Genomic DNA, 24,023 nt, shown 5'->3' with positions numbered 1-24,023 from the left:
ACCCTTGACCACTTTTATAATTATTACTACTAGCAGCTTCGCCCCTAGCCTCTAGGGGCTTTGCCCCAAGAGGTGATAAAAAAAATTAAGGCGAAATTCGTTAAAGGACCAAGGAAATCTTCAGCAAAAAAAAAAAAAAAAAAAAATGGGGGGGGGGGATTTTTTTGTTTTTTGGGGGGTTGGGGGTGTCCAACCCCCCAAGAAAATAGCATAAAACCACCACAGGACCAATAGGTATATACCCTGAAGAGTAGAATCCGATCGGTTCAGTGGTTACCGAGATCTTAAGGGACAGACAGACAGACGGACAGACGGACAGACAGACATCGTTCTACTTTGTATTATAGACTAGCGGCTTCGCCCCTAGCCTCTAGGGGCTTTGCCCCAAGAGATGACAACAAAAAAAATTAAAAAAAAAAAAAATAAGAAGAATTAAAGAAATCTTCTACAAAAGAAATTTTCTACAAAAGAATATTTCTACAAAAGAATTCTTCTACAAAAGAATATTTCTACAAAAGAATTCTTCTACAAAAAAAAAAAAAAAAAAAAAAAAAAAAAAAATGGGGGGAATTTTTTTTGTTTTTTGGGGGGGTTGGGGGAAAATAGCTTAAAACCACCACAGGACCAATAGGTATATACCCTGAAGAGTAGAATCCAATCGGTTCAGCGGTTACCGAGATCTTAAGGGACAGACAGACAGACGGACAGACGGACAGACGGACAGACGGACAGACATCAAGCTACTTTGTATTATAGATATATGTATCTGACAATAGAGTATAAATTGTTTCTAAAATGAAACTTATCTCCCCCTAAAATTTTTTTATTGTTTGACCGTTTTCGAACTAGCACCATATTTTTCGTTTTCTTCCGTTGTCAACGACTTTACGAGTTCGTGCACCCCTTACTAGACCCATCCCCCTTTTTCTCCCAATTTTCTCTCAATCCAATTCCCCATGTATGTTAATCTAGGATCTTCAATTGTTGCAATTGAGTTCAGAAAAGACTAACCATAAACTTACTAATCATGTTTTGTCTATTAAAACTTGCATCATATCATGAACGGTTGACAAAATTGCTTAACTTCAACCACCCTGTTGTCAATTTTTGTTTAATTAGAATCAGGACCTGCAGTATCTAGTTTTTATTGCCATTTTAAATACTTTGTTGAAGTTGACAAAATATATTATTGATCTCTACCTGGATGACCTTGCAAGGTTTGCTGACATCAACATGCCCGGCAGGCCAATTATAATCAAAAGATTTTAATTCCCAACTGTGTTTTAATTTGCGCACTAAAAAAAAAGAATAAAAGTAGTTGTTGCATTTTAGACTTGATCAAAGCAATTAATTGTATTGTTATTATCTTAAAATTTTACTAGCGGCTGCGCTCCTAGTATCTAGGACCTCTGTATTCGAAGAAGTAAAGAAAGTAGAAAATTAGCTTAAAACCAAACTTATATATAAAAATTAAATAGCCTAAAACCATTCCGGGACCTATAAGTAGATTCCAAAGAATGTAGAACTCAATCGGTTCAGTGGTTATTAAAATCCTCACATCTATAGGCAAAAAACCTATTGCTTTATATAATAGGATTTAAGAAAAATATAAAAGGCTAGCTCTAATATAACTTAAATACCTATTTGTTTCCCCTTTTATCCTTTTTACCCCCTTTTTATAAATTGCTCTGGTCTCTTCTTATAACATTCCTATACTATACACCTTTACAGCGAGAGAAGAGATGCAGAGAGAAAGGGGACAATGGGCTGTTTATTGCACTAGTCCCCAAAGTTTTATGATAACGTTTTCTTATTCGTTGACCTAACAACTTAGAGGACTTTTACTGTATTTTGATTAGTTGGTTTATTAAGTTGGTTGTTCAAACGTTTCTATAACCAAGAATATAAATCTATCCCCTTAGATCCCTTGAAGTGATGACAATTGGTCTTAAATAATTCTAGATACCTTTTTAAAAGCGAAGCTTTTCTATAATTAGGGTCCGTCCGTCCGAGACTGTTAGCTTTTTTCTTTAATTTAGGCATGTTACAATTGTTCTATCGATTTTAAACTTTGCATGGTGATTCCGGTATGTTAGGTATGATTTAGAAAGCGTAGCAACTCTATAATCATTATCAGAATGTCCGTCCATTTTAAACATGTTGATTTTTTACTTTTTTAATAACAATTGTATGTGATCTAATTATCCGATTGTTCTGATTTTTAGTGTACTGATTCCTGGAACAATATAGTACAATATTATAAGCAAAGCAACTCTATAACCAAGTCCTAAAAATGTAAGTATGTACATAAACATTTTCCTGTATCAAGAAGTTTTTCAACAAATTTACTCACAATTTTGCTTTGACTCTTATTCATTTATATTCTGATTATTCAGTTCTGACACTATATGTCCGTTTGTACATCGCTTCAGAGCTTCGCTTTTATGGATGTCGTCTTCCTTGTTTCCCCCACAATTATTGTAAGCTAACAAAAAGCAGAACACATTACGATTATAATATTTTATTGGCCATTATCGTATCCCTGTAGAGTTTTTTCGTCATGCCACATACGTGAAAGAGAAAGAGAACGAGACGAGTGATAGAGAGAGAAAGAGAAAGAGAGAGAGAGAGAGAGAGAGAGAGTGATTGAGAAAGAGAGAAAGAGAGTGAGAGAGTGGAGCGAAAAGGTGATTTAGTTATAGAAAGAAAGAGAGAGAGAGAGATGGCAAGAAAGAGATAAAAAAGAAAAGAAAAAAGAAGGAATAAATTGAGAATTGGTATATTAAACGGAGAGAGATTAAGAAAAAGAATCTCTGACAATTTACAATAAAGAGAGATAGAGAGAAAGAGGGTGAAAGGAACAAATAAATTAAGAGTGAACATAAAAATTGAGAGAGAGAAGAGAATGAGAAAAACTCTAAGAGAAAAAGCATGGAACAATGAAAGATAGAATAAGAGAGAGAGAGAGAGAGATAGAGAGAGAGAGAGAGAGAGAGAGAGATTAAGAGAGAAAGAGGGAAAGAGAGAGAAATAAAGAGAGATAGAGAGGAAGAGGGAAAGAAAATGATAAAGAGAAGGATGGGAAGAAAAGGTGATTGGAGATATAAATTACATACCTTGCCAAAAATTTCCAGAGACGTTAACGGACACTTGCACCACTTTTCCCATCGGTCCACCACTTCCCCCCCCCCCTCATTTTTCTCCTAAAACAGTTTTTATCTTCAAAACGGACAAAATCATAAGCTTTTTACTTTTAGGTTAGAAATTAAGAAGTTAAATGATATTCATTGTTAGTTAAAAAAAAAATTACCACTGAACCTATTGAGTTCTCCAATTTAGGGGAGTTTAATATTGGTAGGTCCCAGGATTTAGGCTATTACATTTTTAGATTTAAGTCGTTTTATGACATTTCTTTCCTTTCCCCAACGAAATAAAGAGACCCTAAATGCTAGAAGAACAGCCGCTAAAAATTAATACATACCAAATCTTCTTATTTTCATACTTTGACTAAATTATCCTTGGACTCATAAAGGACACTTTTAGGGGACACCTGATTGCCCCCCCCCCCTCTTCTCCGAGAGAATGAAATCTGTAACTTGATATTTCTGTTCCTCTCTTTTTGGACAGGACCCATAAAAACGGAAAGGCTATTCATTTTCTAGGGTAGTTTCTTAATGTAACAAAATATAATGCTAAAAATTTATAATTGAAATTGTTTTCCTTTTTAAAAAGATTTTCCTAATTTTGTTGAATTCAGAGACTTTATTTATCTTACCAAAAGTAGGCTTTTACAACCGAACATCTAGCGAACCAAAAGGGAATTTAAATTGTTGTACAATTTAGGGACAATTTTGGCTGTTAATTACACTAGTCCTAAAAGTTTTATGATAATGTTTTCTTATTCGTTGGCTTAGCACTTTTGGGGACTTTTATTGAATTTCGATTGGTTGGTCAAGTAAGTTGAATGTTCAAACGTTTCAATCATTAATCTTTAAATACAGAAGGTCTGATTTTGTGTATCATCATTGGGGATGTTCATCAATTAATCAGCCATTCTCTTATCTCTTTAAATCCATGTGTTCAATTCCAGAAATTTATATATTTATACTAAAATTCTAGGTTTAGATAAGCAGAAACTGCTTCGTAGTACAACCCAAATGAAAATTAAATATAGGTATCCAAAGTTTTTAATCCAACAAACAACTTTGGACATAAGATAATTTAGGCAGTTCCTATCTGTTTATTCATACATAACATACCAATATACACTAAGAGAGAAACTCAACCATGTTTAATTTTCTTATATTATCAACTGTCCTAACAAAAATGTTAGGTACTTATTTGATGTTGGGCACTTATTTATTTTGTATACACACCCAACCTCTATATGTACAAGTGTATAAGGATAACCGTATGTGTACACCTTACATTACCTCTCCCCTTTCTATTCCACCCATCCCATTTTCTTTTGGGATGTGTAATATCCCTTTCTCTACAAGCCTTTGCTTCTTCTGCCACTCATTTTTGTGTGGTACGATACCAACAACTCTTCTCTGTCCTTCCACCTATCTTCTTGTATGTAGGTTTATTCAAAATGAATGATTTAATAAAATAGCAAATATACTGTTTTCATTTAACAGATGAATAACCTAATTTTATTCTATTAATATTTTTGAAGATTTTCAGATATTTTTGTGGAAAATTTAGATTATTTGAATTCAAAGGTTTTTGTTGTTTTGGAGAAACATATCTTAGATTTTCCACCTCTGATGATCAGAGTTGGCTCCGATGGGTAACATAACCACCTCCCTCTCTCTCCTCTGATATCCCTCCCTTCTCTCGTTTTATCTCCTCACCTCTCTCTTTCTGAGTGAAACATCTGTAAGAGTAAGTATTGTATGAGATGGTGTATGTGTGTATAATGCACCTCCCCATAATTTTGTCCCCCAGTCATGTGAGATCCCTCTGTGTAGACTCACAACCTACACACACCACCACCACCACCCACACACTCACACCTTCCCCCACACACACACATTCACTCACACACAATCACTATGACCCTGTAGACGTGTTGTTGTTATAAAAATATTAAAAACCTAACCTAACCTTTGTACATATTATTTGTATGTTGTGATTATGGACCCCAGTAGCACCCCTACCACCCCCTGCACCCTGAACACCCACCTAGTGCACCCCTTTACACCCCTTGCACCTGTCCGGCGGCCTGGCACTACACCTGTAGGCCAGAAAACGCAACTGTCACCCCAACACCCCAAAGATTCAGGTGTTAATAAACAGGTGCCAAAACCCTGTACCATTCCACCATCCAAGTGTATCAAAATAACTCCCCAGTGTACCAAAAATGTTATTGTATCTGGAGCACCCTGTGAAGCCCAGTACACAAATGTTATAACCCAGTGTACCCAACCTGTGGTGGGCCCTACCTGTGCATCCAATTGTGAACCCAGTGTACAAAATAGTACATCCAGTGTACAAAATAGTGCACCCAGTGTACAAAATAGTGCAAGCAGTGCATATAAAAGTACACCAAGGGTACTAAGAGTGCCAGTTGTTCAAGAGGCGGATTTTGAGATAAATTCCAGAAAAACAGGTACATCCTTATATAAAAGTAACAGGATCTATATCTGCCTGTCTGTTACAAAGGATCTCGCTAACCGTCGAACTGACGTGATTCTCCTTTACAGAATAGCTTCTCATAGGTTCTGGAAAGGTATATAACTATTTTTGGGGAGAGTTAAACCACCTTTCCAAGATAAATCGCCCCTAAAAAAATTATCTCTCACCTATAAAAATATTTAATTAGATTTTTCTTTTTAAACTAAAATAAGAATAGTAGGGGTAAAATTTGATCCCCACCCCCTCAAGTTCCCCTAAGGGCATCTAGGGGGTAACCGCTAGTACATACATATTGCAGTCATTTATAAAGTTATGCATCATGATTAATGTACATGTATAAATATTTTTTGTAATTTGTAAAATTTAGGTTAACTTATGTAATAGTGAAGGTTGCTAACCCTACGGTACCTTTAAACTGCGGAGCTACCCTGTAACTAATATAATATAACCTAACCTGCCCTAAAGTTATAAAAAAATCTTCCTTCCTCTCATATTTAAGTCCTTTTAAATAAGGGGGAGATGGTAGGCATTGCTCAACAGGCACATACAGGGAATACACCATTGCGTCTGACATAGTAACCCTAAGAACAAATTTTATTAACAAAATTTTGGCTAATACTTTGACCAAGATGAGAGCTATTTATTACATATTAATGAAATACCTAATAAATAAGAGTATTAATCTGATATAAATACTCTTACTAATGTGTTCATAAATATTTATTATGAATATATGAAGAGAACTATTTATTGATATTAGATATGATCATTCCAGTAACTTTTAGATTATTTTGGTTTTACAGTATTAATTTCTAATCAGACTTCTTGAATAAAAAATGGTTGACGGCGTTAATGATCTTTTAAATTTACAACCCTTTCGTAGCCCTGTCCTCTATCTTAAAAGAATCTATCAATTACTAAAGCAGCAAAGTCTGCTTCAGAATAAGAGTAAAACACTAGTGGGGAAAGGGGTTGACTATATGTCCCCATCCCAAGGACCTGGTGCCGACTCTCAATTGCATCTTTGAAAATCAACCAATAGTGTCGGGAATATTAACAGCTAAGTAACAGAAATAATTTGCTAGCAGACGAAAAAGGTCCTACGAAAAAGGAGGCAGGTTAATATCTGTATATACATCTATACAAGTGCCTATAAAAAATTACGTCAATCTGGCCTACCATTGGTCAATTAAAATGTATACTGCCAATAATTGGTCATTTGTAAGGTATGACGTCATAAGTTAAGCTACTTTCTTACTTAATTCTAAAGCAAAAAACCCACAAAATTTGCCAAAAAAAACCCAGAAAATCCAAAAAAATACTTTTATTATTAGTTCTAATAAGTATAATTGTAAGTACTAAAAGTCTATTAGCATACAGATTGTTTTTACTCAATATAATTAAATGAAAACCAATAAAATAAACCAGGAATAGATTAATTGAATATATTTAGTTTTACCTCAAATCCCCTCTTTTAATAGTTTGGGTCCTTTTTATAGAAAAGCCTGTTTGTCTAAAAGTACCAAGTGCCTCCAAAAAATTACAGATCTACAGTTTTTGAATACTTACTTAAGCATTATTAAGAATATTTATTATGACGTTGTCGCAATGAATAAGACTATCCTCGTTTTTAGAATTTATCCATTTATATAGAGTAGTACTAGTATAGTTATTTCTCGCATCGTATTATAAACAACTTTCCGCGGATATAGAATGTACAATTATGAAATTAAAACCAGTTTTTTAGCCTCGAGGTGCCGAAGGCACGGGCTAGAAAAACTGGTTTTAATCTTATGATTGTACATTTTTATATTCGTAGAAAGCTGGATATAATACGATGCTAGACATAGTTTTTTCGTATGGATGAGAACCGGTTCCAATCCAACGGATTCGAATGAATACGAGAAATTTTTTTTTGCCCTTTAAGACATCTTCAAGCCCTGAACTGATTGAGTTTTCCATGATTAAGAAGCTCTTTTCTTAGATCCTATGGTTTATTTAATGCTATGAATCACCCCCCCCCCCACCCTCTATTACTTCAAATAAAGGGCCCCTATACGCTTGGGGCGCAGTCTTTAGTAATATTCAAAGTTTTTAACAGTTATACGTTGATGACAAATGAAGAGAGAGTTTAAGTATAGCTGGGAGATAGGTTATTGTTAATGCAATGTAAAAAATATTATAAATTAGCTAAATGAGGCTAATATAAAGCAACATTTTAGTAGAGCAAATTTTATCTTTAACTAAATGTTTATCTTTCCGTCAAAAGGGGTAAAGAAACGGGGGTCACGAAATTCTAACGAATGATCCTCTGCCAATCGAATTATTATTATCGGATCTTTCACCAGATTATCATAATGAAATTAAGTTCAACTTGTAGCGGGCTAAAATAACGATTGTCCCCTTCCACCCCCTTTACTCCATCCCCTTCCCTCCTACTGAATGAACGAACTGACCAATAAATTGTCAGGGAAATAGCAACCTAAGTTGATGAAATTTTTTTCTTTGTCATAAAATCCACACGTATATTCTACATTCATTCCCCTGGCAAATAAGAATCACTGTGCTTTTTCCTTTTACTTAATTATTTTCTATTTTTATTCAATTTAGGCAATCATCTTTTAGCATAGTATAAGCTGATTTTTTTGATTGGTGACATGAACACCTTTTAGTCTAGCTGACATAGACAAAAAAGATTATTAATTTGTGAATTCATTAAGAGGATAGTTTTTGTTACACTCTTCTATGCACGAAAGGACCTCTAGGGGCGTAGCCGCTAGTCATATCCTTTTTTGTCTATAATGAAGGATCTTGCTAACCGCTGAACCGAAATAGTTCTCCTATTCAATAAAGCTTCTCATAGGTCCAGAGAAGGTTTTTATTATTTTTGGGGAAGATATCTCTTCCCCAAAAATAAAAATGACCCTTACTTTTTTTTATTTTCTTTTTAAAACTGAAAATGGAGGGTATATCGACTTTCCCCCTCCCACCTAAAGTTCCCCTAGAGGCTTCTAGGGGTGTAGCTGCTAGTAAGCTATGTATATATTATTAGGGAAGGGAAAGGTGTAGCTTCTATCATCAAAATAAAGAAATTTGCTACAGTTTTTCTTTAATTCCCACATCTCCCTGGGAATCTTTTAGACTATTACACAAAAATGGACAGAAAAAGATAGAAACAAATGTATTATTTATTGATTTTCCTTTTCCTGTTTGTACCTTTATATGTTATACTTATATAATAAATCATAGCTTTTCATCTACGTACAGGGTGGTTAACATAAATGGTCCTTTTAAAAAATGTACTAAAGCCCAGAATTGATTGAAAATTACAGATTTTCAAAGTTACAATCAATTTTAGGTAATTATAAAATGGTCCATCTAAAGTTTTTACCTTTATCCTTTTTTTAGGTTTTCATTTATTAGTCCGTTTTTTCATCTTTCAAAGGAAGGGAGGGGATGGATAGAGGGAATTGTTATTTTAGTCTCCTACATGTTTCACATTATTAAAGTTTATTGTAATCTGATGTAAGGTCCAAGTAATAATAAATCCATTCTGAAAACATTAATACGTTCGCAATCAAGAATAACTTGGAATCGTTTGGTCTTCATCTATATTTTTTATGCTCGGATAAAAATAGGCTGAAAAATGTATTTAACTCTTTGATTAAACCTTTACAAGTTTTAATTTTGAACCATTTAGATGACTCACCCTGTACATAAAAAATACTTTTATATTAGATTTAATATAAATATATGGATAAATCAAAATATAATTAATGATATTATATTATATATAAAAAATATATGGACTACAACGTACTACCTTAGAATGATAATGTTTTTTTTTACATGAAATGCTTGCTATTATACAATAAGATGCATAAAAACAACATAACAATAGATATTTATCGCATCGAATCATAGATTGTTTTCCGCGGATATCAAAATGAAAAATTGAACTATTAATTTCAGTTATGTTAACCCCGAAAACTGGTGTTAATGTTAAGAGGTTTAGTCTAGTATTCGTGGAAGATTGTCTGTAATACGAAGTTATATTTTTCAGTATGGCTGCGAACCAGCTCTAATCCAGTGGATATTTATCGGTTTTAAAGCCATACTGAAAATAATATAATTAATTACTGCCAGAAAACTAAAAGTGGGAGGAAAATAGTTTTTCATGAGAAGCATATTCCATATTAATTTGTTTACTCCATTATTGTATTAAGATCTAATGTGATTACAATTGATATATTATTAAATGAATGTTACACAAGATTTTCATGTACTCTAATAAAGTGATACTTGCAGCTGGCTAAAATAACGATGCTCTAATCCTCTCCCATTGCCATATCCCCTACTCTCCTCCTGAATGAACGAACTGACTAATTAATAAATATGGGCAATATTAGTAACCTAAATGGATTAAAATTTTATAGCAGTCAATATATCCACGTATTTTTATATCCAATGGGATTACATATATTTTAGACAAGTTTTGCTAAGTATTGACAACTATACACAAAACTTTCGGCAACATCCCACCAATTTCAAGTGGAGCATGCCCCCTCCGTTCTTTATACTTTTTAGAGATAGGGTTCAGTATTATCTTGATATGGTTCATTTCTTTGTTGAATTGGTTTAGCCTAGGTTAGGTTAATGGAATAAAGAAACCCGCAATGTAAAAGCTCTTTGCAGTTACTTAAAACAACTTTTCCAAAAAGAATTTGTTAGGTTTAATTAGCTATTTAAAACATCACCATAAAGATATGCTTCATTATTTTAGATTAAGTCATAGTTAAATATATCCCATATGGGGTTTTTAAAAAAGTTTTGATATAAATTCATCGGTTTCTTAATATTCTTGTATTTTTTTTTTATATTAATACAATAGTGTAATCTCAAATATACTATTTTGTGTAAATAGTTGGGGTAAAATCATACCCCCTCCCCTCCTTCTTTAGGGATAAAAATTCCTTGGAAACCCCGGATATTCAGTCAAGAAATCTTTGTTGTTGTTGTGCACTTTTAGCTGAAACAATTTTACTATAGATTTAATATGTCATAAAAGTTCGCTTTCCTTTTCGAATTCAAATTTTGTTGCAACTTATAATGCACCAAAGATATATGATAATAGAGTTTAATTTAGAGTGATACTACATGATTTAATATAGCTACTCTATGAAATGTTCAATCCGGAAACTGGATGGATTTAAAAGAATTACTCAGAGAGGAAGGGGACATTGACTGTAAATTATACTAGTAACAAAAGTTTTACAAACTGTCTTCTCAGCTCTGACTTAAATATTTTGGGTACTTTTATTAAATATTGATTGGTTGGTTCAAACTAGCAGAGCCAAAACTTTTTATCCAATAATTGTTATCTATAGAGGGGAAGTTAATTGTCGTCCATCGTCTTATCCCCTAATATCCCTGATAGTGAGAGTGAAAGTATTGTGTTACCAGTTTGAGAACTCTAAAGTATAAACTCTATGTTTGTGGTGCAATAATCTTATCATAGTTGTACTTATCATGTGCTGAAAATAGATTGCCTATTTCTTTCTTAATTTCCAAAGTTGTACAGCAGATAACCAAATTATTGCAAATGATATTTTCAGCTACTCCGGTCAAAGGGAAAAGCGATATAATATAAAAACAATTTATACATTATACATTCAAAATTTAGATTTTTTTTTAAGTTTGAAGATTTTTTAGCTAGTAGAAAATTTTGATATAGGACGCGGACGCTAGGTACACTTTCGGAAACTAAATTTCAGTACATCGTAATTATATATCATATCACAAGGCACAAGCGGCTTCGCCCCTAGAGGCAGCTAGGGCCCCCAAAATAGCTATAGACCTTCCCAGAACCCAAAGAAAAATTAACTAAAATTCTTAAAGTTTTGTGCCAACGAATTAGATGACTCAGTTAGAAAAAAAGATTGTAAAAGAAGCTTAACTACTGGCTTAAAAAGAATTTAAATCTAGATAAATACTAAATAAAGACGGTAAAGGAACAATCGTGGCTAGGCAGGCTAGGGGGCTGAGCGCTGCGGCTAGGCTGGCAAGGGTGCCGCAGCCAGAGTTCATATTTCTGTCGGTTGGGTATAAAAATTTTCAAAATAGAAAGAGAGAGAGTAAAATGAAGAGAGAGATAATTAACAAGGGAGGAGCAAAAAGCCTAAAGCAATTTACCTTACAGATATAATTTCTAGATAGAAAGAGATAGCTAATTCACAGAGATACATAAGGGAACTTTGAAAGATCCTCTAATAGAGAGGCATTACTTTGTCTGCCTATCTGTGTTCCTATACTATCAAAGCTGGTTTATTCTTGTAGTAAAGCTTATTATTAGTCACACATGAGGCTTTTTCAAAGAACTAATAAAACAAGGATGACAACATTCATAAAAGCGAAGCTCTAATAGGAAGGACAAACGAAAAAGTGTCAGAACTTAATTAAGCGTAACATTAATTTCTAAGTCTAAATTAAAGTGTACATAAATTTATTAGATAATTTTATAAATATAGGATACGGTAAAAGGACATACTTTCTTTTTAGGATTTGATTATAGGGCTGCTTCGTTTATGATATCTTACCTTGTTGTCCTAAGAATTATTCTTCCAAAAATCAGATGAATAGGATATTCATATCATATAAAAAATGTTGTCAAAATGTTAAAAATCAGCATGTTTTTTTAAAATGTACGCACGGACTTTCTGATAACGATTATAGGGTTGCTATGTTTTTAAACTGTACATAAATGTTATAGGAATCATCATACAAAGTATGAAATGGATAGGGCAAATCTAACATGCCTAAATTAACTGTTCCTGACGGACGGACTGACTATAATTATAGAAAAGCCTTCGTTTTAAAAAAATATAAAAAAAATTTAAATAGTTCACAAAGGAAAAAAAAGAATAAGATATGAAAAACTTCACCTATAGATAAACGGACTGTTTAAGGTATAAAAGTTACCTCTCTTCATAAAGAGCAATAAAGTTGGGGGGAAGGTTAGAAAAGAGATGGGATAAAGAGATGAAAACATCTTACCTAAAATGTTACCATTTAAAACAGCAACAAAAATGTTTTAAAATTTTTTGATAAAATCTCCCAGAGTTTTATATAAAGTTTAGTAGCGTTACTACTCTTTAACTAGCATATGTTGCAAACTGACGGTTAATCAAAAATCTTTTAAATGAAGATAAAAAAAACTTTACTTTAATCATTTTCTTTGTTTTTAGATATTGTTTTTTTTTTATATTTTTCATATCATTACTATATAACAGTTTCATTGAATATATAAAAATATTTATGTGCTGCTTATGTAGTAGTATATATTTATTTTTAAATTTATCATTAAAAATATTATTTATATCACATGAACATCCCTAAAACCAGGTTTTTATTGACTTCCTTCCCAGTTACAGAAGAGCATATATTTCTCCCCCCATCCCTCTCTTGGAGAATCTTTTTATAATGTTCCCTTCAGGATATATGGATAAGGCAATGGCATTTAATTATTACCTCCTTATTCTTGTTTACTAAATTTCATTCTGTTATTAGTAATGAAGACTTAAGGGTTTTAAATTATTTATTTTTTATTGTCCTCTCCTTCCCTGAGCTCTCTTTCTTCCACTGTATATTATCCCCGCTCTTTTATATTATATGGCCTAACTTCAGGGTCTTCAGGGACATTGGATATAATGAATTCACAATGATGACATACAGGATTACCCCCTTTTGTAGATTAAAATTATTGGTACAAAAGTAAATACCTACCAATCAAGATTTAATAAAAAACTCCAAAGTTTTTGAGTCAACGAATGAGAGTACCTGCATTAATTTTTGAGCACACAAGTATTTTTAACGCCATGAGTCCTGCCTGCCTGCCTAACTGAGAAATCTTAAATAAGTGGGTACAACTGCGAAACTGCTAAATTTACAGTTTTCTCTAGAAATAGTTTTTTATGTAATGTATATGTAATAAGAACAGTTATATGTAATTTATTCTATTACATGACCGTTTGTTTGAACGATACATCTAAAATGGATGTTATTTTTTCATTGTTGCATTTCATATCTTAAAACTTAACGCCGATAACTTAGCATCTAATGGTTCTGTATTCGACGGAATTGGAAATAGCTGAAAAATAGCCTAAAGTCTTTCTAAGAAATCAAAAAATAGCTTAAAAAAACTTACTACTTTATTAATTAGGATACCTAAAAAATTATGTTGTATTAGTATTTTTGTAATAGCACTTTATGTACATATATTCATGTTACCTTGCCTTTACTTGGCACTGTACTATACCTTTATCTCTTTTTCTCTCTCTTTCTCTCTCTCACTTCGTTTGTATTTATTCTCTTTTTCTTTCTCCTGTTATAAACTCATTTTTCTAGGATGCCTCTATCAATAAAAAACAATGGATATATTATTATTATGGATCTTGCACTAGATTTTCATGTACCTAATAAAAGGAACACTTGTATTGGGATAAAATAACGATTCTTCTTCAACCCCCTTTAACCAATCCCCTTCCCTCCTACTGGATGAACAAACTGATCAATAAACGAGATCCATGTTAGCTAGCCAAATTGCAACAATTTTTCCACGTATATTCTTACATCCATTTCAATAGCAATATTTTAGAGGTTTTTTTTAAATGTTAAATCTATTTAATGACAACCAAAGAAGATATAGCATCGTATTATAGCCAGCTTTCCACGAATATAAAAATGAAATAAAAGATTAAAACCAGTTTTGTTAGCCATGCGGATCAAAACAAAATTGACTGTAGTCTCTAACACAATGCTATTCTTTTTTAGTATGGCGGTTTTAATCCAGCAGATAATAATTATTTTCGAAGCCACACTGGAAAAAAACCATCTAAAAAATGTTATTTATAAAGTAGATGCTCATAGGTTGTGTAAGCATTTTAGAACAAAGTTTTGAAAATCATATCTTTACAAACCAAAAAAAATATTTTCTCGGACTGACGGTTAAAATGAGTTTATTCGGGGTTTAATTTTACAAATTTAATGACAACTATGGGAATGGAACAAACGTGGAAAATATTACAGGGGAAACATTTTCGCCAATTTAGCTAGGTTGCTTAAATGGAAAATCCATTTTTTTGGTCAGTTCGTTCATCGTAAGGATGAGAGGGGATGGGGTAAAAACGTTTAATGGGGAAACGGTTATTTTAGTCAGCTACAAGTTTCTATTTATAAGAGTACATGATAATTTGGTGTAAGATCCAAGTAATAATAAATCCATGATAGATCAAATTTTTTCATGTTTGCGTGCTATTTTGTATCAACATATTGAAAATATTATATATATTTATATATTTTTGGCTTGGCATACCTTTATATCTTCTTACACACTATTCTACTTAAGTGTCTTTACAAATAGTTATAAAAAAGGTGTATAGTTCTTATATCACAGATGTAGTAAGTTATATATTATTTCTTGGATGTTACACTAGATTTCCATGTTTTCTAAGAAAGTGTAACTCGCAGCGGGCTGAATTTAAGATACACTTCCAATTTTCATCCCTTTTACCCTATCCCCTCCTACTGTATGAACGAACTGTGAGTGTATGAAAAAAAACTTTAATATTTTTTAATTAGAACCTGATGTCAGACTTACTAAAAAATTCACAAACACCAATTAGGTTTATTTTTGTTTGCTCACTGATTTTGAAATATTAAATCCTATTATCTATTCAAAAACCTCATCTTGTTAAAAACCCTAACAGTCAGAATTTTTTAAGTCTTTAGACATAAGCTTTAGAATAGCTTGAAACAAAATAACCTGAATACTTTGATAATTCTCTCTTTTTCTCTAATTATCTTTCCATTTAATTTCTGTCTTGCTTTCTCTCTCTCTCTCTCTCTCTCTCTCTCTCTCTCTCTCTCTCTCTCTCTCTCTCTCTTATTCTCTTTCTTTCACTCTCTCTCTCCCCCTTATTTTTCTCTCTCTTAATTTCCTAAGTTGGCATGCTTAACAATATATGCTATAGTGTTTTCACAATACAGACAATATTTAGGGATCTTAAAGGAACAGCCAATTGGCAATAAATTGATATACATCTCAAATGATGGAATAGCGAAAAGTGTCTTGTGTGACGTTATAAAAATGTGTCTATTATTCATCTTTTTTAAAGGTTTCTTTTTCCCACTTCTCCTCTCATCCTTCCCCTTTAGAAATAAAAGATGAGTTTGTATTAAATGTATTAGGGAACATAACAACCTACATAATAAACATGAAGTGTAACTATAATACACAATAATTATCTTTTATAAGTCTTAATATTGTACTAGTGTTTGCGCTCTTAGCAGCTAGGGACCTATAAGAAGCTTCAATAAAATGAGGAAATCAATCGGTTAACAAATTATAAAAAAAACCTTACTACTTTATCTAATAGGATAAGCATGAACAATCTATTTTTAACAATATATAGAATATCTGGATATACCAATGAAAGATAATTTAACTTGCCTCCAATTTATGAAATAAATAGTCTGGTCTTTATTGAAGTTGTTTGAATATACTTTAAATTAGTCTATAATTATTTTATTTTATGATCCTTTAATTCCTGAGCAATATAAAGTTTAAACAAAAATGATAAAATTTTGAGGAAATCTCTGGAGGTGGGTTTTTGTTTTATTTGTCTTGGCAAATAGATTTAGATTCTTGCCATCCTCTGGAGGCATGGGGCATGAAACCATTATTACTATCCTATGTAGGTATGGGGCATGAAACCTATTTTACTTTCCTATGTAGGTTGGGGGCATGAAATCTATTTTACTTTCCTCTGTAGTTTGGGCCTATGAAACCAATTTTACTTAATATAAACCTTACACAATTAGAGTGACAATAATTATTTATTGTCTCTTAATTTTAACATTAGATAATTCAAATTATTTAGGTAATATTTTGGCTTTTTTTTAACTTTTTATATTAAGTTTTTAAATTTGAAAATTAATAAAATCTTGATTATTTAGAAATTTTATGTTTTAATAAAACTTTTATTTCTTGTAAAAACCAGAAGTGTCCAAAGTTTTCAACTATTGATTGATGAAAGGTTTAATTTTGTTTATCATTATTAGTTGTTTATTGTTCATTTTCTTATTCCTTAAGAAACTTGATAAGTCTTTGTTCTTTTTAAAAGTAGATATTTGGTTTATTGCCCCAAGCTTTTCACCTTTGTTTAAACTTAATCATATTAATACAATATCAAAACTTTTCTACAATAATGGCTTATTTGTTGTTGCTTCTATGGATGATTTCTTTTATTTTTTTACTGTCTTTAGTGGATGTAGAATATACTTGGATATTATGAGTGGGGAAATATTGTGAGTCAATTTAGCTTGCTAACATGAAACTCTTTTATTTCGTTTATCCAATAGGAGGAGAGAAAATGGGGTAAAAGATTGGAAGGGTTGAATCATTATTTTAGCCCGCTGCAAGTTTCACTTTATAAGAGCACATGAAAATCTAACATAAGATCCTAATAATAATATATCCATTTTATCTTTATTTGTGTTGAAGTTACAATTACATAAACTTGAAAGATTGTATGTGGGTTGAGTTTTCTTTCTCTTACGTAACAATATAAATTGGTAAAGTAATGTTATTGGTAATTTTAATAGAATTCTTTTACTTTTTTTCTAGTTTCTTAGTTTTTAATTGTCCAAGTTTGTGTAACTTTGTTCGCTTATATACTTTATACAGACGACAATATACACGTATGTCCATACAAAACAAAACTAAAAAAAAAGATAAATCAAGAATTTAAATTCTTTTGAATTCAAAATCAGGTAGTCTCCCTCCACCCCCCTTCTGTTAAAATAAACACCTTCCCAACCCCACTGTCACATGATTTGGATATCCCATCTAAAACTTTGATCCCAGTACTTTCCAATGTATAAAACGAATCTAGGGGGTATTAAATTGCACATGGAGATTTATAAACAACTAGCGGCTTCGCCCCTAGCCTCTAGGGGCTTTGCCCTGAGAGGTTTGATCAACCTAATTTTTCGTATTTTAGATTTAAAAAGAAAAAGTAAAAAAAAAATATTTTTTTTTTTTTGGGGGGGGGGTATTTTTCATTTTTTGGGGGGGTTGGGGGTGTCCCAGCCCCCAAGAAAATAGCTTAAAACCATCACAGGACCAGTAGGTATATTCCCTGAAGAGAAGAGCCCAATCGGTTCAGTGGTTACTGAGATCTTAAGCTTCAGACGGACAGACAGACGGACAGACGGACAGACAGACAGACAGACATCGTTCTACTTTGTGTAAACAATAGGGTGTCAACTTTTCGTAATCGGTGGTAAAAACCGCACTGGGGGGGGGGGGGGTCTAGGTTTCAAAAATCAAATTTTTTACCATATCTACTTCAATTTGAACCCCTAACATTGTGCGGCTTTTGCTATAGGGCCTGGTGGGAGGGGGGAGGGTTAACTTTTAAGCATGGGTTACACCGCACTCCAAGTGTGTGAAAATCTTAATCAAATTTATAAATACAAACAAAGATTATTTGCGTAGTTTTATTTGCGTAGTTTTGTGGTGGCACCCAATTTCCGAAGAGAATTAAGTTTTGTGAAAGAAAGATATACATACATACACACATAGGTTTTATAATATCTTAATCTTCATACATTTACAATAGTTTGATGTTGTTGAACAGCTATTATTAGTTTGAAGTAAGGCCACCTCATATAAGTTAGAGAATTTTTGCTATTCATCATTTTATTTCTCTAAAAGATCAAGGTACTTTGCCCCTAGCCTTCTAGGTTCATGAAAATAGCGTACAACCACAATATAAAGCTTCCGTGAAAATTACACCCTATCGGATTATTAATTTTCGATATCCTAAGCTTTAGACAAAACGAAACTTAGTACTTTATATCATAAGATAAAACAAATATATTGAGTCAACATATCTTTGTCATGTACTAAATTAAGTACCACTACCCATAAAACGCTTCACATATCGTTTAGTCCAATCAGTCTTGAAGTTATTAAGACCTTACTGGACAAACAAATGTAAATTCTGCTACTTCATAATAAAAACCAGATTAAGCATTGCTATCAAACGCCCTTCTTAAGTCAAAGTGCTTTAAATTTACAAACTGAAGTTTAACTACTTCAAAACATGTGGAATGTACGTACGTACTTTTCGACGGGCACTATGTTGATTTTGAAAAATACTTTATCTTGAAGCTTTACAAATTGTCTAAACAAATCAGCCAATTGACGTCACAAAAATAAGGGATGAGAGGAGAAGTGGAAAAGAAAACCCCTAAAAAAGAGATAGATAATCCCTCATTTTTATTACGTCACATGTTGGTTTTTAAAAAACATTTCGTAAAGCTTTTTTATCTTTCTAACTTATTCACTGATTTATGTCATTATTCAATAAAAGAATATTCCACTAACTTTTTTTACTTTTCTATGGACAACTAAAATTGTTAGCATAGGGTCTAGTTCCCTCCAGTTGGTAAATTATCCCTTAAAGTAGTTCATTTTTATGTCGGTATCTTAAGATTTTCTTTACTACTTAACTGGTTGAGTTCTTTATTTTATGGAAGCTTTCATAATTCCGTGGGTGGTTCTGGGCTCTTTTTACTTCTAGATTGTGGTAGTGCGGGATGGTTCGAAGCAATTTTTTGCCTTCCTTTACCCCTACGAATACATAAGAGGCCCATAAATACTAGGAGCGCAGTAGTTAGTAAATTATAAAGCATCAAACCAAAATATACATTATACATACATGGAGTATTTTCTAAAATGTTTAGAATATTTAAAATACAAAATTTAGAATTTTAAAAATGTTAGACTAGAGTTTTAATGAATGTTCAGTTTTCATCTGTGTAATGTCTTTGTGTGAGTGTGTGTGTGGGGGGGGGGGGTGTTTATGTGTGTGTGTGTGTGTGTGTGTGGTGATATGTTTAGTTTTGGTTTAAATGGTATTCCTATGCAAATGAAAGCTGCTCTGTTTTCACTGCGCTAAAATAAATACTAGATAGATAAATATATCAGATGACTACATAACAAGGATGACAACATCCATAAAAGCGAAGCACTGAAACGGTAGGACAAACGGACATTGACACTTGTATAGTGTCTGAACTGAACAATCAGAATATAAATAAATAAGAGTCGAAGCAAAATTGTAAGTAAATTTGTTGAAAAACTGCTTGATACAGGATAATGTTTATGGACATACTTACATTTTTAGGACTTGATTATAGAGTTGCTTCGCTTAAATATTGTTCTTTGTTGTCCCAGGAATCAATATACCAAAAATCAGATAAAACGGATAATTACATAAAAATTTGTTTTTAAAAAAGTAGAAAAATCAACATCTTTAAAATGGACGTACAGACATTCTGGTAAAAATTTTAGAGTTGCTACGCTTTCTACATCGTACCTAACTACTATACTTTACTTTATACTGTACTTTTTTTTATTTCAGGTATGAATAACTTGAAAAAAAGCCATTGTTTAAATCATTTTTAATATTGCTGGTGACGATTGCTTCCTGGTTCCTGGGATTATTACAAGATTCCTGGATCTTAACTTTGGCTAGAAAAGGGCTAGAAGAATGGTTCTTCAAAAAATATTTGGTTAATTTTTATATTTTTTGTATCCTGTAACTTTTTTTGCTTTATCATGACAACTATTCTTGTTTTTATACATTTAATATTTTTCTGATTCAGTTTATATTCAAATTTATTCACCAAGAATATACCTAAATTATTATTCAAAACAAAATCGAAAATCAAAACAAGATAAATTTCTGTGAATAAGTTTATTTACAAGAGAAGCAAGGATGACAATATTCATTAAAGAGAAGCTTAGTAAATTTTAAAAAACTTGAGGGGGGGGGCTTTTGGAGCCCCCCTAAACCCCCCCCCCCTGATCTGTAAGGGTTAATACGCTCCCAATGTTATCAAAATCATTGGACTGAGAAAAATATGGTAAATAAGTCGAATTTACACGTTCTCTACTGTATTTATATAATCTTGATTGGTTGGTAAAAATTAGCAGTGTTCAGAGGTTTGCATCAAAAATTATTTTCAAAAGAGATAATTTTCATAATTAAAACTGGGGGTGAACATCAATGTATCGTCCATTGTCTTATCCCCTAATATCCCTGCAGATATGATACTCTTTATTATGTGTATGTAATGTGTCTTATAATACATTCAATATCTTTGATTTATCGACTATACTCATTTTTTAGTGTTGATACAAAAATGACAACATCAATAAAAGCGAAGCTCTGAAACAGTAGGACAAACAAACATTAGCACTTTTAATGTAACATAATTTAACATAAATTGCGTAAATAAAGGATACTTCGTATTTCCACAGTAGCTTTTCTCCTCTCTTTAGCCCCTGCGGGGCAATCATTAACATTTACCTAACCCTTAATAAACTATCAAAGACTACTGTAAAAATATGACAAAAACTATTTCGTTTTGTTTTTATGATCTAAATATTAAGTTTTTGTATGAACACATTCTTGTGAAAGAAGACATAATGAATTCCGCATTGGTTGGTAATCATTTATTTTTACTCAGGTGTCAATGCGTTATAAAAACAAAACTGGTATTAATTCTACAATTTTCATTTTAATATTCGTAGAAAATTGTCTGTAATACGATGCTATATAGGCTGAGACGCGGTTTGATCAGTTTTAAATGTTTGGCTATTATATAATTGATTCAACTGTATGTATATAATATAGAATATGCTTTATTCACGACAGTTTGATTTAAACAAGGCGTTTGACAACTTAATTTAAATAGTTTTATTTTTTTACTAGTGGCATAGACGTCCAAGCTTTTTTTTTGGGGGGGGTAAACATTTTTTAAGGGGGGTGGTAATTCGGGTTTTTTTTTGGGGGGGGGGGAAATGGCGCGCGAAGCTCGCCGCAAATTTTTTTTACCCCCCCCCCCAAAAAAAAAGCTTGGACGTCTATGCCACTAGTAAAAAAATAAAACTATGACTAGTGGATATATATTACATGGATGTTACACCAGATTGTCATGTTTTCTTATAATATGAAACTCTTCCCGTACCCCTACTGATTGAACGATCAGACCAATAATTCAGATAAATATGTTTATCAAGTTACTTGTATTGGGACGACCTACAATAAACTTTCATGTCCTTATATAATAAGGAAGAGGATAATTAGATAGATAGATAGTCTTTATTTAATTATTCTCTGCGTAATTAACAAGGATTTAATGTTCTCTTGCTAATTAGAAAAGTTGTTCCAGTAATGGGTCATGCAAGGATATCTGTAACAAGCAGAGATATAGCAATTAGAAAAAAAAACATTTTCCAGTAAAAAGAAATTAATTCTTTTTAGATAACTTTTTCATAGGCTTTTTATCAAAAATATACATACATACATCAATTAAGGGTAAGTTTTAGGCTGTTTTGAAGGTATCTATACCTCTTATAGAAATATGGTCCAGAAAAGAAAAAAAAATTAAACATATAAAAACATGTTTCTCATTTTTTCTCAGAAAAATATAAACAAATATTATGCTTTTATCAAAATCTAACAAAATTCTAAGAAAAATTCTTCGAAACTTAAAAGGGTCTTTAAATAATATTTTTTTAAAACAACATAAAACATCCATAAAAGCGAAGCTCTAAAACGATAACGTACGGTCATTCTGGTTACGATAATAGAGTTGCTACGCTTTCTAAGTCGTACCTAACTACTACAGTAACCACCATGCAAAGTTTGAAATCGATAGGACAATTTTAACATGCCTAAATTAACGAATAAAAGCTAATTATCTCGGACGGACGGACGGACAGACCCTAATTATAGAAAAGCTTTGCTTTTAAAAATATATTTTTGGGGGGAATGGGTTATTTTTTCTAGGTTCGACCTCTCTCCACATTGCAGTGGTTAAATTTCTGATTATTTAATTATTTTTAGATGATGTTTCCCTGTCTTTATATTTGCTCACCTACAAAGATTTATATTGTCCAAATCTGATAAGATTTTACCAAAGTGTTTCTTCTTTCATACCAATATTGTGAAGATAAGGAATGTGTCATGTGTGACGTCATAAAAATACGTCTAAAAAAGATGGATGAGAGGAGAAGTGGGAAAGAAATCCCCTAAAAAAGAGATCGATTTTAACGGATTTTATGACGTCACACATGGCACTTTAAGTATCGCCCAATAGTGTTATTAATAGTGCAGCTGCTTTATAATTAGGGCAAGTCTGTACGTTAATTCAATACGTATCTCAAATCCCATTCTTCTAAAAGCTCTTATTCTGAATATTCCTCGGAACGGATGAAAAAAATTGCTATACTACAAGAAAGAAACCTTTATCTACTATGTGACCAAAAAAGTGTTGACTTAATTGTATAAACACCGACGTTTCAGCAGATCGTTAGTCTTTTCCTCTTTTTATTGCTAGTATACATACACAAAGAATTGGTGTGACTTTTTCAAAACAAAATTTTTTTTGGGCCAAGTTTTAAAATATTTTTTAGCTTAAGAAAGTTAGTTCCATTTAAGAGTAGGTATGCTCTCTTCTGTAACTAAAGTTCTCTTAACCCGTAAGGCCAAATTGGATGTACTATAAAGCCTGTTACTTTAAAACAAATCTAGCTTTTTTGTATCCAGGCATAGCAAAAGGAATTTATGTGTGTGAAAGATATTAAACCTGAAAGTAAGATTCTAAGAATAGGAGTTTCTTCATATGAGTGTGTGAGCGAGTGTGTGTATGTGTGTGTGTGTGTGTGTGTGTGTGTGTGTGTGTGGGTGGGAAGGTGGGTGGGTTGGTGTTTGTAGATTATGATAAATTATAATACTCATCACTCATGCTACCATAGGCAAAATTTTACAGAAACAAGATAAAAAAGCTTTATCGTTTTTTTTAAATAAATTTTTTCCCCTTCATCTACAATGAAGCAGAAGCTCCTCTGAAAAGAATAGTGATAATTTTTGGCCATTTAAAGTTTTTGATTAACAAGCAGACAACCATCCTATCAGTTTATATTAGAACTAGCGGCACTTGAAATTAAGATTTTTTTTAAAACCTCCATTTTTATTTTAGTTTTTTTAAATTTATTTTTTTTTTGGAGAGGGTAGGGTGTAATTTTTTTTACAGTGATTTCTCTTGGGAGGGTGATGGTACCCTCCCCCAAAAGAGTTATAGACCTTCCCGGGACCTATTAGAAGCTACCATATACAAACATCTTTTTACTCTATTATAAGGAAGAAATAAATTTGAATTAGATGTAGAAAATGAAATAATATGATTATATAAAACTCCTACTGTTCTTTTTACCAGAACTAACTTGATTTATCCAACTTATAAAA

General features: G+C 32.2%; 1 protein-coding gene across 2 annotated transcripts in view; it reads left to right on the top strand.

Moving 5' to 3' along the window:
* Positions 1-4,967: 4,967 nt before the first annotated feature.
* The window catches only part of zfh1 (Zn finger homeodomain 1), a 168,487-nt gene continuing 149,431 nt past the window's right edge, over positions 4,968-24,023 (top strand). For both annotated transcript variants that reach the window (XM_080174064.1, XM_080174063.1), the window contains exon 1: positions 4,968-5,614. In XM_080174064.1, coding sequence (XP_080030190.1) covers positions 5,140-5,614 — 475 coding nt within the window. In that variant the 5' untranslated portion in view covers positions 4,968-5,139. The remainder of the gene's footprint in view (positions 5,615-24,023) is intronic.

The sequence above is a fragment of the Acartia tonsa genome, chromosome 10 (assembly GCF_053477335.1).
Source record: "Acartia tonsa isolate MP-2025a chromosome 10, ASM5347733v1, whole genome shotgun sequence".
In the NCBI taxonomy this organism is placed as follows: Eukaryota; Metazoa; Arthropoda; class Copepoda; order Calanoida; family Acartiidae; genus Acartia; species Acartia tonsa.
Note: the sequence above shows the minus strand (reverse complement) of the source record. Positions and strands in the feature narration are given on the sequence as shown.